The sequence below is a fragment of the Sphaerodactylus townsendi genome, linkage group LG01 (assembly GCF_021028975.2).
Source record: "Sphaerodactylus townsendi isolate TG3544 linkage group LG01, MPM_Stown_v2.3, whole genome shotgun sequence".
Lineage (NCBI taxonomy): Eukaryota > Metazoa > Chordata > Lepidosauria > Squamata > Sphaerodactylidae > Sphaerodactylus > Sphaerodactylus townsendi.
Genome location: NC_059425.1, coordinates 84,442,715 through 84,457,028, shown reverse-complemented (window position 1 = coordinate 84,457,028; position 14,314 = coordinate 84,442,715). Strand labels below are relative to the sequence as shown.

General features: G+C 43.5%; 1 protein-coding gene across 1 annotated transcript in view; it reads right to left on the bottom strand.

Annotated features, from left to right (window-relative positions):
- The window catches only part of NID1 (nidogen 1), an 83,993-nt gene that overhangs the window by 49,325 nt on the left and 20,354 nt on the right, over nucleotides 1-14,314 (bottom strand). The window contains exons 7-10 of the mRNA XM_048485758.1: nucleotides 12,241-12,441; nucleotides 8,125-8,370; nucleotides 5,086-5,229; nucleotides 1,014-1,142 (exon numbers count right to left, since the gene is read on the bottom strand). Of these exons, the coding sequence (XP_048341715.1) occupies nucleotides 1,014-1,142; nucleotides 5,086-5,229; nucleotides 8,125-8,370; nucleotides 12,241-12,441 (720 nt within the window). The remainder of the gene's footprint in view (nucleotides 1-1,013; nucleotides 1,143-5,085; nucleotides 5,230-8,124; nucleotides 8,371-12,240; nucleotides 12,442-14,314) is intronic.

Below are 14,314 nucleotides of genomic sequence, written 5' to 3'. Positions count from 1 at the left end.
TATCTGGCAGATCCTATGTTTTTTTCCCTATAGATCTGGAGCCTTTTTGGGTTTATACAAATATCTGTCTGCTCAGTTCATGGCTCTGATCTCCACATTTAAGTATCGACAGAACTGGCCATGTTGAGAATTAGATATATTGATGATTCATTAAAGAATGTTGTCTCTTGCCTTCCTACTACAATGCCATATTTCATTTGCTACAGTAAAGTTTCACCACCTTGCAACAGATGGTGGGCAGGTTCTGTCAGTACTTGGAAATTTTTGTGAATACTAGTTTATATGAGTTTTAAATGGATCTAACCCTGGTCTAACTTCCACTGTTTAACAAATTAATTGTTAGGTTAATGCATTTTAATTACACGTATAAGCTTCTTTTGAACCTTTGACTTCATTTGAAAAAATAGGCCTTCATTTTTTAAACAGATTTTTGTTTAGAATTATTGTATGTGTCATATTTCTTAAATCATATGAATATTATATTAGACAAAAATATAAAATGCATATTAAATTCACTCTGGAGCTTTTTAATAATTTAATTGTAAGTTATTATTAAATTGTATATTTAGTAAATTTATTCAGTTCTGCAGATTCTGCTGAAGGTCAAGTCAATACACCACAAAATTTTAATTAAATAACTATTAGATTTGCCTTTAGCGTTTTACCAGGGGTTTGGTGCTAGTCCCTCCCTTCCCTTTTGCTAACTTAAACCAGATGTATATTTTGAATAGTAAGTCCAAAGTTACAAAGGTCACACTGGTAGCTCAAGTCGATAGTATGTGTCCAACAATAATTCTTTATGAAACCTAAGCATTCCGTTCATTAAATTAAGAACAGACTTGTCATTCTTGATATCCATCAAGAAAAATTAAGACTTAAAACATAATTATTTTTTTCATCTTTGTCTTCCAAAGGAAGTGAAGAAAAGAGAAATAAAACCACCACTTTGGCAGTTTACTCAGAGGATCCTATTATCCCAAAAATAATAAACAAAGTCTGAAAAGTAAACGCACCCACACATGTTCGTCCATCAGCTGAAAACTGATATCCTTCTAGACATTCGCATCTGAAAGTTCCTGGCTGATTATTACAGACGGCATTGCTGCCACACACTGTTGGCTGATCCAGACATTCATCTATATCTACACAGAGAAATAGCAGCCTGATCACATATACAGCTCTCAAAGATAGTAATATCCATGTACTTAAAACATTCCTGTGCTGCCTTTCCACCCAAATAAAGTCCCCAAGGTGCTGGACATCAAAACATTTTAACATTTTAGCATTAATACAGCATTTAAAATTTAGATAAAATAATAATTTGATTTTAAAAACCTATAAAAAAAACAAAACACACATAATACAACCAGGGAAGAGTTACCTGGGTAATAAGAGTTACCTGGGTATACCAAATGTAACAAAAATGCCTTCACTTGATGGTAAAAAACACCAATAGAGGAAGATGGTTGAATCTCCTGGGAACAGAGGCCCTTTCCCCACTTACCTTGGTCTGAGGGTTGCTGGGAACAGAGGCCCTTTCCCCACTTACCTTGGTCCGAGGGTTGCTGTGCGCAATTCCCAGCACGCACAATTCCTGGCGCGCGCCAAGAATTGCGAGCACTGGGTCATCAAAAGGCGCCATTTCAAAAGGCGCCAGGAATTATGCACGCAGAGGGGGCGCGACAGCGGCAGCGTCGGGGCGGCTGCACTGTCGTCGCCCCTGTAGTGGGGAGTGCTGCGGAACCCCGTGCTACTGGAGGAGAGTAGTGCGGGGTTTAAGGTAAGTGGGGAAAGGGCCAGAGTTTCAAAGATTTGGTGCCATGACAGAGAAGGCCTTTTCTCAGGTTGTCACTCATCTAGCCTCAGGTGGCAGGAGCACCTAAAGCAGGGATCCCAAAGATGACTGGAGAGGATGGGCAGGTTCCCAAGGGAGAAGGCACCCCTTAATGTGTGCTGTCTTCAAATCATATAGGGCTCTAAAGGTCAATACCAGCACCCTGAGTTCAGTCTGGAAACAAATGGGGAGCCAGCACAGATGGTACTAGACTGGAGTGATATGGTTCCTCAGACTCATTTCAATCAACATTCTGTCTCAAACATTCTATATCAACTGTATGCTTTAGAGGGTCTTTAAGGACAGCCCCTCATACAACATATTGCTGTAATCTAATGTCACTGTGATGTATGCTCAGGAAGGATTGTAGCTTGCTCATCATTTGAAGCTGGTAAAAGCCACCCCTGGTCGCTGCAGTCACCTCTGTTCCAACTGGAAACCCACATCCAACAGTACCTCCAAAACAACAAACATGTTCTTTTATGGGGAGTGCAAACCCATCTAAAACAGGAGATATCCCAACTGCTGGATCAAACCTTCCTTCCACTTGTAACATCTCTGTTGCATTGTGATTAAACTGCAGCTTATCCATCCCCAAACTTAGCCTTCATCCATCCAGTCTAATTCAGAGAACTGGGTTTGGTTCCCCATTCCTCCACACAAGTAGCAGATTCTAATCTGGTGAACCAGGTTTTTCCCCCCGCACTATACCTGAAGCCTTTGAATGATCTTGGGCTAATCATAGTTCTCTCAGAACTCTCTCAATCCCACCTACCTCACAAGGTGTCTGTTATGGGGAAAAGAGGGGAAAAAGTTTGTAAGCTGCTTTGAGACTCTTTATGGTTGAGAAAAGCACACATCCAAATTCTTCTGCAGAAAGAATTCTAGGGGCAAAAATCTCTAAGTCTATGACCAAGTGGGGGGGGGGGGAAGGAATCCACCCGTGGGAGTGGCGTGTGGTTGCACCAGCAGATCTGCCCTCTCCAGGGCACTTGCTCCAGTGGAGGGGCAATTCTGCTGGCATGCAGCTGCTGCAGCGCCGCCCCCCCCAACACTGGACGCTGCAGTGAATGCTGCACCAGCATCCCAGGCCTCCTGCCTTAGCGCATGGGGGGGCATGGCCAGGGGAGGAGCTGGCTTTAGTCAACACCCTCCCAACCTTTGCTGATGTTTCACCAGTGGTCTGGGCCTTGGACATAAGCCACCAAACAGGTGGAGTACTTCTATTGAGGCCCATGGGGGATTCTCAGTGGTGTGGACCTTTTTTCTCTTTCCAAGCCTCCCCACTCTATCGGGAAGCCTCTATGGGAGCAGCAGTGTGGCCTCCCAAAAAGCTTTAAGTTTAATAAATATTAATTTATTCCAGAATTAACTAATGGGTTTCATGGCAGAACAGAGATAGGATCTTGGATTTACCATGTCTAAATCAATACCCAAGCTACTGCAACACAGTATTTTGGGCAGGATACAAGAGATTTGATTTGAGTCACACCTCTGAAGAAGCTCACACTTTACGGCTGCTGCATAGAGGCTATTTTAAATCACTCAACACAAAAGCTGTTTAATGGTATGACTTATTCAGCTCAACAGGGGTGATGCTTTCCACCCTGCAGCAAACTATACATTCTATGTATTTGTAGCTGTACAGAAGAAATATTTCAGAACATGAGTGTTCCAAATCTATAATACAGATAAACAATAAGAAAAATCAATAACTTATGCCTTTGTGGAAATAGCCACCTCAGTGTACTACCTAGATATACATAGACTATGGAATTATTATTTAATCAGAAAACAACTGGAAAGCTTGTTAGGGAAGCAGAGGTGAGGGGAATAGAAATTCTTTGTTCTATAGGGAACCACAGAGAGAATGCAGGAGGGGGGAGGAATACAGTATCCTAGAGTCCCCTAGGCCGATTTCATTCATTTGTGATATTGTAAATGCATAGATATTTGTTCAGTTATGCACAATCTTCCATTATGTTTAAAAGAGAAACAGCAGTATTTCAAATATATTGCTTCCAACATGTGTTGGTTTTGAAAATAGTAGTTTTCAGATTATTTTAAAGGGGTTCTTTACCTTTTTAGTATTATCAGAAAGAGAACAACAGTGGGATCATACAGCTATTCTCTTCAGGCAGTATTCAAGTATGCTTATCCATTAGTATGTGCTTTCTTTTGCACATTGCATGAGGGTAAAATAGAATACAGAATATCCCAAATAGAATATCATAAGACAAGAAATTGCATGGCATATTTTAGTTACTGTATATACTCGCGTATAAGTCGACCCGCATATAAGTCGAGGCACCTAATTTTACCACAAAAAACTGGGAAAACTTATTGACTCGCGTATAAGTCGAGGGTGGGAAATGCAGCAGCTGCTGGTAAATTTCAAAAATAAAAATAGATGCCAATAAAATTACATCAATTGAGGCATCAGTAGGTTAAATGTTTTTGAATATTTATTTCAAAGAAAAACAGTAAACTGGCTCTGTAAGTGGAAAAGAGGGTCAACAAGAACAATATGGTCTCAACAATAACTTTAAAAGTACAAAAACCTTAGCTGAACCAGCAACCAAGCTAAAACACAAGAGTTAAAATCCTCCAAAACTGGATTCCTCATCATCATCTGTATGTCCAAATGTAACCCAACTTAGATTTTAAGAGGGATATTATCAGAAATGGAAAATCTACTATTAGCTTCCATTGTAAACAATGGGGGATGGGGCATCCCCTTTGGGGGTCAATAACTTTGGATCCCCTGACCCAAACTTCACCAAACCTGGCTGGTATCATAAAGAGACTCTCCTGATGAGACCAACCAGGTTTGGTGAAGTTTGGTTCAGAGGGTCCAAAGTTATGGACCCTCAAAAGGGTAGCCCCATCTACTAATAGCTCCCATTGAAAACAATGGGGAATGGGGGCACCTCATTTGGGGGTCCATAACTTTGGACCCCCTGAACCAAACTGAACCAAACTTGGCTGTAATCATCAGGAGTGTCTTCTGAGGGTACCCTGAAATATTGGTGCTGCTAGCATAAAAACTGCACCCCCTGCTGGCCGTCAAAGTAAAAACACACAAAATTTTAATGACCCGCATATAAGTCGAGGGGAGCTTTTTCAGCATTAAAAATGTGCTGAAAAATTCGACTTATACATGAGTATATACGGGTAATCCTCAGCAAGGGCAATTAAAAGCTAATTCCACAGAAATCAGCATTTTTTTTCCTACACAGACAATTTCATACCATAACATACACGACCATCTCCTTGGAAGCCCACTGAGCATTCACAGCTGTACTGACTGCCTGTTCCTGGACGACAGACTGCATTGGTGTCACAGCCATGGGAGCCTGTGTAGCAAGGATTGCGGTTTATATCAGCTGAATCACCTGGAAAGAGATCACAGAAGATATTAAAATAAGAACGTGTTAAACGAACTCACTATGACTGCTGGGAGCCAGTGTGGTGTAGTGGTCAAGAGCAGGTGGACTCTCCAAGGCGCTCGTATAGGACCAGTGGTGGGATTCAGCAGGTTCGCACCACTTCGGCAGAACCGGTTGTTAAAATGGGGCTTGTAAATAACTAATTGTTAAATTATTTGAATCCTACCACTGAATCCTATTGCTTTTGAAATCCTACAAAAGAGCCATGAAAGAGCTCCTCCATTGCAGCTTCTAGCTCACGCCCAGCACAACTGTTCAATGTAATTCAGATGTTGACGACCGCATCGATCGGTCCTAAAAATCATGAATTGGCGTTTAGCTGTGAGGCATTTGCAAGCTTTTTTGCAGACAAGATCTTATTTCTCCACCAGGCTCTTCTGGCCACTATTGATACAATAAGGGAACGGGAGGCCCCTAGGGAACAATAAGGGAACTGGAGACTTTTGCTCCTAGTTTTGACCATTTCAACCCTTTGAGGTGGACAGACTCCTGTTAGCTTTAAGATCTACCACTTGTCCTTTTGACCCGTGCCCCTCCTGGCTAGTGAAAGCTTGTAAGGAGGAACTACAGAGCCACCTGTTGGATATCAGCAATAGCTCTCTTGAGCAAGGAGCCTTCCCAGGTTGACTGAAAGAGGCAGTGGTCCGCCCCCTTCTGAAAAGACCAAATTTAGATCCTCAGGACTTGGGCACTTACTGCCCAGTATTGAACCTCTGGTTCCTAGATAAGGTAATTGAGAGGGCAGTGGCGGGTCAGTTTCAGACGTTTCTGGAAGATACCAAAGTGTTGGACCCTTCCAGTCTGGTTTCCATCCTGGTCATGGGACCGAGACAGTTCTGGTCGCCATTGTGGATGAGCTCAGGTGCCAGTTAGACAGAGGTGATTTGGCGCTGCTGGTGTTGTTAGATCTCACCGCAGCGTTTGACACAGTAGATCATGACCTGCAAGCCTCAACACCTCCAAAGCCCCAGGAGCAACACAGAAGGAGGCTGTGTCCTAAATTACAGCAGAGGAGATGCAGTAGCAGATTAGCAGCCATGGGGTGAGCTGACTTGGATGCTAAGTCCTTACAGGAGCCAGTCTAAAGTAACCCAGCTGCTAGAGGATATTGCACAAGAGAATGGGAAACTGGCTATAAAAGAGAGGTTGCAGCTGAGCTATCTTGTGGCAGCAACGTTGTGTTTCAGTTTGCAGGTCACTGTCTCTGTTCCTAGCCTTTTGTGTATTCACTAAACAAGTGCACCTGTGGAATAACTGTGTCCAGACTGTCTGTTGGTTCCTGGGGGCCTGTCTACGACATTGTGACTTGATGGCGCGCACACAAACACCTGACAGATCAGGTATCCTCATTAACAGAGGCGTATCTAGGCAAACTGGAGCCTGGGGACAAAACCTGAGTTTTGCACCCCCCCACCCCTCCGATATAGGTGGCCACCCTCTCCCACCACGACCAAACAATTATTTTTTTGCACCAGCTCACAAAACACCTCCCACCCCCAGCAAAACATACATGACTTTCTCCCCACCAACTCTATTTCCTAATTTTGTCCTCACACCAACCCTATGTTGTTAGCCTGAGAAATAGCTCAAAGCCAGTACAAATGGGTATTAAGCATGTAAATCTCTCACAAATCACCCTCAGCAAAACATTTACCAAACAAATGTCAGCATCATCTCTCACCAGTTAAAACAAAATCCTCCATCCTGAAACAGCATCACTTTCAATGTTTAAACTGGGGACCTCAGATTCTCCCTTTAAATCCATGCTGAAGGGAGTGGATTTAATAATAACCACCACCACCACCACCACTTTTATTAGGCATTGAGAGAAAAAAAAGAAAGAAAGAAAGAAAACAAGCATTGGCAGGAAGGGTGTGGATTTAAAAGGAGAATCTGGGGAAATTTAAGGGGTGCCTGCTGTCAGGGCACTAAGACAGCAGCACCAAAAATTTCAGAGTATCTTCATGAGACCCTACTGATGATACCACCCAGGTTTGGTGAAGTTTGGTTCAGGGGGTCCAAAGTTATGGACCCTCAAAGTGTAGCCCCCATCTCCTATTAGCTCCCATTGGAAACAATGGGGAATGGGGGCATCCCTTTGGGAGTCCATAACATTGGACTCCCTGAACCAAACCTCACCAAACCTGGGTGGTATCATCACAAGAGTCTCCTGAAAAATCCTGAAATGTTGGTGCTGCTAGTCTAAAAACTGCGCCCCCTGAAGGGCAAAAACTGAAAAAACACTTTAAAAATACAAAAAACACACGAACAAACCTGAATTTTTGCACACACACACACCCCACCTGACCAAATGTGGGCACCCAGGGACATTTGACTCCCCATGTCTCCATGGCAGATACACCCCTGCTCATTAATAACTACAACACATATTGTTTTAAAACTAAATTTATTTCAGCTAGAACTAACACAGGGGCTACGGGGATTATGCATGATACCTGAGTGGCCTCTAAGCACCTACCAGAATGCTAAAATATTTATTGTCATATTTTAAGGAAATTTGCACCTCTCGTGCTTGTGATGAAATAACAAAGTATGTTAGTATATCCTGAAGCTAAATAACTAGAGATCCCAAACCAGGATATTACAAATTACAAGAAAAACAAACCCAATAATTGTTCTGAATTAGTGTTACCAGCAGCCTAATTATGTTTGCTAGAGGTCACATATCTCAGAATCCATAACTGTTGACTAAGGCTTTTTATTCATTATAAATATGCAATATTTGCTAAATCCATGTCTGAGCTCTCTCACACTAGTCACTAAACAGGCTACTAGCCAATTTTAAAGGAAATTAAACAACAATAAACTTAAGGAACGTACCAATAACAGGACCAATTGAATTGCTCATTGCATATCGCAGAATTTGTTCATCTCTGTTATACAAGACAAAGACACTATCTACTGATAACTGCTGTGTGGCTGAAACAGAATGATGAGAGTCATCATAAATGCACTCATCAAATGTGATCGTCTGTCGCCATTGGTAAGGAACTGTGTAACTTGGTGAGACGCCATCTCTTTCTGGTTCTGTTACAGTGTACTCTCTCGTAGATGATGATGTGATAACTGAAATGAAAAAATCATATCATTATAAAAGAAACTAAGAATAATACGAAGGCATGTCCTGTTTTCTGCAGTTGCATGTACAGAGAAGCATTAAACTATTACAGAGAAATAATTTAACAGAATACTATACTGTTTTAAACAAGGACAGAAATTTAATTTGAGAGTGACAGTGGCAACTCGTACAACAGCAGTTACCTATATTTGGTTTTATCTGTGGTCTTCAATGATCAGAGACCTAGTCATGTCTTGAGTACCTAAACACTAACATAGTGTTTTAAGAACATTGGCTTTCTTGAGACTGTAGTCCATTTTAGCACATCCCCTGCCCAAAAAAGACTGAACAACACATAAGAACAGCTATTTGAATTTTAAAAGGAATCACCCCAGTGGAGTTTTTCTCAGAAACAAATAATCTTTATTACTTCAGCAAGGTTTTATGAGACAGAAATCCATAATCCCCATTGGAGATTCTTCTACTCTTGTACATTTCATCCATCTATCTGAATAGGTTTGTTAGAGGGATGTCAGTTAGAGGTCTTTGGTGAAATGGTCCAGGCGGCCAAAGTGCTCACATCTGGTACTAAATCTGAGAGCAACTGGATATGGCTAGTGTGTCATCTGAATGCAGCCTCTCAGTTACCATTCAGTTGGGCTCCCTTAAGCCAGGACCTGAAGAAGTGGCATGGGGGGATGGCACCCAGAGCAAATGGTGCCTGGGCATTGCCCTCCATGGCACCCCCACAACTGTCCCCCCCGCAGCCCCCCCCCCCCACTTTCCTTAATTCAGCTGGCTGCTCTTTGCAGCCGGCTGAACTCCAGGCTGCAAAGAGCAGCCAGCTGAACTCCAGGCTTCAAAGAGCAGTTGGCAGAACTCCAGGCTGCTCCAAGCTCCCCCCTGTGGGGCTCCCACTCCTCACAGCTCCCCATGGTCCCATCTCCTGTGTCTTGCCGTGCACCCCCACTTACCTTGGTTCAGCGGGTTGCTCTTTGCAGCCAGCTGAACTCCAGGCTGCTCTGGGCTCCCCCTCACAGGGCTCCGTCTCCTTGTGGCCCCCTCATGGGGCCCCACACCCCCACAACACCCCCTGTGCTCCCCACGCCCCCACTTATCTTAGTTCAGCTGGCTGCTCTTTGCAGCTGGCTGAACTCCAGGCTGCTCCGGGCTGCACCCCATGAGCTCCCCTGGGACCTTGCCCCCTCACTTACCTTAGTTCAGCCAGCTGCTCTTTGCTCCAGGCTGCAAAGAACAGCCAGCTGAACTCCAGGATGCTCTGCACTTCTGCCGGGCCTAGCAGGGCAGTGGAAGGGGGAGGGGTGTGGAGATTTTCCGCCCCCACGTGACCCCAATGGTGCTTGGGGTGCAGCACCCCCCTGCCCCGTGGCAGCTATGCCACTGACCTGAAGCCACGATCCAAAGTAACCACAATTACTATGGTTTCACATTATAGACAAATGGGAAATTTGGGTTTGTCACTTTTCACACACTCCCTGGGCTACACAGATTTCTGGCAAGAGCTCTCAGAATTTTTGCCTTTTCCCATGCTTCATAAAACATATCCCAGATTTAGAAAGCATATTAACAGAGAAGTAAGAATTCATAAGTCTTCCAGTCCATGCTTGCCTTAAAGGTGCTGAGACATTATGTTCCATTCCTTGGAAAGGCTCGAAGAATTCTGTCACACTAAAGGGCTCTTTAGAAGAAGAGAAGAGTTTGGGTTTACACCCCCCCCTTCTCTCCTGTAAAGAGATTCAAAGGGGCTTACAATCTCCTTTCCCTCCCCCACCCACAACAAACACCCTGTGAGGTGAGTGGGGCTGAGAGAGCTCTGAAGAGCTGTGACTAGTCCAAAGTCACCCAACTGGCATGTCCTGGCGCGCACAGGCTAATCTAGTTCCCCAGATAAGCCTCCACAGCTCAAGTGGCACAACCATGCTATCCCTGCTAGTCAGGTGGACTTTCAAAAGCAGTGCCTTGCAGTAAGCCGCAGTGTAATGGGCAGGCCTTCTCTAATCAGCCTTGAAGTTTGTTACTCCCCAAAATGCCTCAACATCACTGAGGTGCAAAGCAGACTGCAGAAACACCTGTGAGCCAAATCTGGCTTCATACTGTTAAAATAGGACAGTTTCACTATCCATAAATAGGTGAACTTGTGTTATATGTTATTATCCCAGACTTAGAAAGCATATTAATAGAGGCTCCATCCCTGAAGACTGGAAGATGGCCAATGTCACACCAATCTTTAAGAAAGGATCTAGGGGGGACCCGGGAAATTACAGGCCAGTCAGTTTGACATCTGTTCCTGGTAAATTAGTAGAATCTATCATTAAAGATAAAATTATAAAACATGTAGAAAAGCAAGACCTGCTGAGAAAGAGTCAGCATGGCTTTTGCAGAGGCAAATCCTGTCTTACAAACTTACTAGAGTTCTTTGAGGGTGTAAACAGGCATGTGGACAGGGGTGAACCGGTGGACATTGTCTACTTGGATTTCCAAAAGGCTTTTGACAAAGTTCCTCACCAGAGACTGTTGAGAAAACTCAGCAATGAAGGAATAAGAGGGGAAGTCCTCCTATGGATTAAAAAACTGGTTGAGAAATAGGAAACAAAGAGTGGGTGTAAATGGGAAGTTCTCACAATGGTGGAGAGATGTCGGAGTGGTGTCCCCCAAGGATCCGTTTTGGGACCAGTGCTCTTTAACCTATTCATAAAATGACCTGGAAGTAGGGGTGGGTAGCGTGGTGGCCAAGTTTGCAGATGATACCAAATTATGTAGGGTGGTGGGAGAACCACAAAGGATTGCGAAGAGCTCTAAGCGGACCTATGATAAAATTAGATGAGTGGGCTCAGAAAATGGCAAAATGCAGTTCAATGTAGCTAAAATGTAAAGTGATGCACATAGGGGCAAAAAAAATCCAAAACTTCACATATTAATGCAGCTACAGAGGGGTCAGTGCTATCAGTCACAGACCAGAAGAGGGATTTAGGCGTCTTAGTTGATAGTTCCATGGGAATGTCAACTCAATGCATGGTGGAAGCTGTGAAAAAAGGCAAACCTCTATGCTGGGGATCATTAGAAAAGGAATTGATAATAATAACTGCAAAGATTGTCATGCCCTTATATAAAAGCAGTGGTGCGACCGCGACTTGGAGTACTGTGTCCAGTTCTGGTGCACCGTGATTCTGCCAAAAAAAGGATATTGAGGAGATAGAAAAAAGTGCAGAGAAGGGCAACAAGGATGATTATTGAGGGACTGGGAGCACCTTCCCTATGAGGAGAGGCTGCAGCTGTTTGGGGACTCTCTTTAGTTTGGAGAGAGAGGTGACTGAAGGGGGGGGATATGATTGAAGTCTACAAAAAATTATGCATGGGGTAGAAAATGGTGATAGAGAGACATTTTTCTCTCTTTCCTCTGGCCAATACACTAGAACCAGGGGACATTCATTGAAAATGCTGGGGGGAAGAATTAGGACTAATAAAAGGAAACACTTCTTCAATGCCAACGATGTGATTGGTGTTTGGAATATGCTGCCACAGGAGGTGGTGATGGCCACTAACCTGGATAGCTTTAAAAGGGGCTTGGACAGATTTATGGAGGAGAAGTCGATCTATGGCTACCAATCTTGATCCTCTTTGATCTGAGATTGCAAATGCCTTAACAGACCAGGTGATCGGGAGCAACAGCCGCAGAAGGCCATTGCGTTCACATCCTACATGTGAGCTCCCAAAGGCACCTGGTGGGCCACTGCGAGTAGCAGAGAGCTGGACTAGATGGACTTTGGTCTGATCCAGCTGGCTTGTTCTTATGTTCTTATGTTCTTAAGTAAGAATTCATAAGCCTACAAAATGGCTTTAGGGCATTTTTAACTTACCAGAACTAGAAGAATGATAGAGCTCAGTATAGGGCTCTATGTGGACAGATGAGCCAAATGGGATCTCAGGCACATTGCCTTCAAGTTCTGTGCTGATTGTAAGATGTCCATGTTCATCAATTCCACTGAACTTCTGTTTAATGATCAGCTTGTTATTACTGTTAAGGAATGTAACTTCAGCTTGTCTTATAAACTCACCACCTAGAAGTCAGAATTAATGAAATCATTTCTTATGTATGCATTTACAGGAACATACTCCTCCAGCTAAAACATATTCCCCCAGCTGAAGACTATCTGAAGCCTACACTGCAAGATACTATTACAAATGAAATGGGTTGTTCCTGTTCCAACAGAATATTCTTCCCAGTTGATATGGAGGTTATGGTCACCTAATACAGCTGAGCCAATTTTTTTTGTGGATACTTCTGAACAGGATATAGATTTAAAAACACAAGTTGCAATTAAATACTTTGTAAATGCCAGTGGTTGGCTTCAGTGCTGCCATGCTCATGGGCAGGAGTGGCCTACTTTGAGGACAAAAGTCTTGTGCAGCAGCCATTGATTTCTCAAATCTCTGAAGAAACCATTCACTAAACTTAGGTGGTATCATCAGGATAGTCTCCTTCTGATACCACCCAGGTTTGGTGAAGTTTGGTTCAAGGGGTCCAAAGTTATGGTCCCCCAAAGGGGGTGCCCAATCTCCCATTGTTTCCAATGGGAGCTAATAGTAGATGGGGCTACACTTTTGAGCGTCCATAACTTTGGACCCCCTGAACCAAACTTCACCAAACCTGAGTGATATCAGAAGAAGAGCCTCGTGAAGATAGCTTGAAATTTTGGTACTGCTAACTTAAACATTGCTCCCCTGACAGGCACCCTCAAATATTCCCCATGTTCTCCCTTTAAATCTACCCCCTTCGGAGTGGATATAAAGGGAGAATCTGGGCTCTCTAGATTAAAAAACATTGAAAGTATTGTCGAAGACTTTCACGGCCAGATTCAACTGGTTGTTGTGGCCGTGGTCTAGTACATCTTGTTCCTAATGTTTCACCTGCATCTGTGTCTGTTATCTTCCGGGCTGTGTCTGGCATTTTCCGGGCTGTGTGGCCGTGGACTAGTACATCTTGTTCCTAATGTTTCACCTGCATCTGTGTCTGGCATCTTCAGAGGGGTATCACAGAGAGAAATCTGTTATAAGAGAAGTCTGGACACATGTATAACAGACTTCTCTCTGTGATACACCTCTGAAAATGCCAGCCACAGATGCAGGTGAAACATTAGGAACAAGATCTACCAGACCACGGCCACGCAGCCTGGAAAACACACAACAACCAACATTGAAAGTGATGTGTTTGGGTGTGAGGGGGGGAATCTACCCTGAAACAGCATCATTTTCAATGTTGTTTAAACTAGGGAGCCCAGATTCTCCCTTTAAGATGGATTTAAAAGGAGAATCTGGGCTCCCTTGTCTAAACAATATTGTAAGTGATGCTGTTTGGGGGGTGGGATGGTGGAAATTCACCCTGAAACATCATCACTTTCAATGTTGTTTAAACTAGAGAGCCCAAATTCTCTCTTTAAGGTGGATTTGAAAGGAGAATCTGCGTTCTCTAGGAAAATCTGGGCTCTCTAATCTAAACAACATTGAAGGTGTTGCTGTTTCGGGCTGGATTCTCCCTTTAGGGGGGATTTAGATGGAGAATCTGGGCTCCCTAGTTTAAACAATATTGAAAATAATGCTGTTTGGGGGTGGATTCCCTTCCTCCCCAACAGCATCATTTTCAATGTTGTTTAAACTAGGGAGCCCAAAGTCTCCCTTTAAGGTGGATTTAAAAGAAGAATCTGGGTTTTCTAGTCTAAACAACATTAGAAGTGATGCTGTTTCTTGGTGGATCCCCCCCCCCCCAAAAAAAAAAACAGAATAACTTTCAATGTTGTTGAAACTAGGGAGCCCAGAGTCACCCTTTCAGGTGGATTTAAAAGAAGAATCTGGGTTTTCTAGTCTAAACAACATTAGAAGTGATGCTGTTTCTGGGTGGATCCTTCCACCCCATCCCCAACTATCTTTAGATAG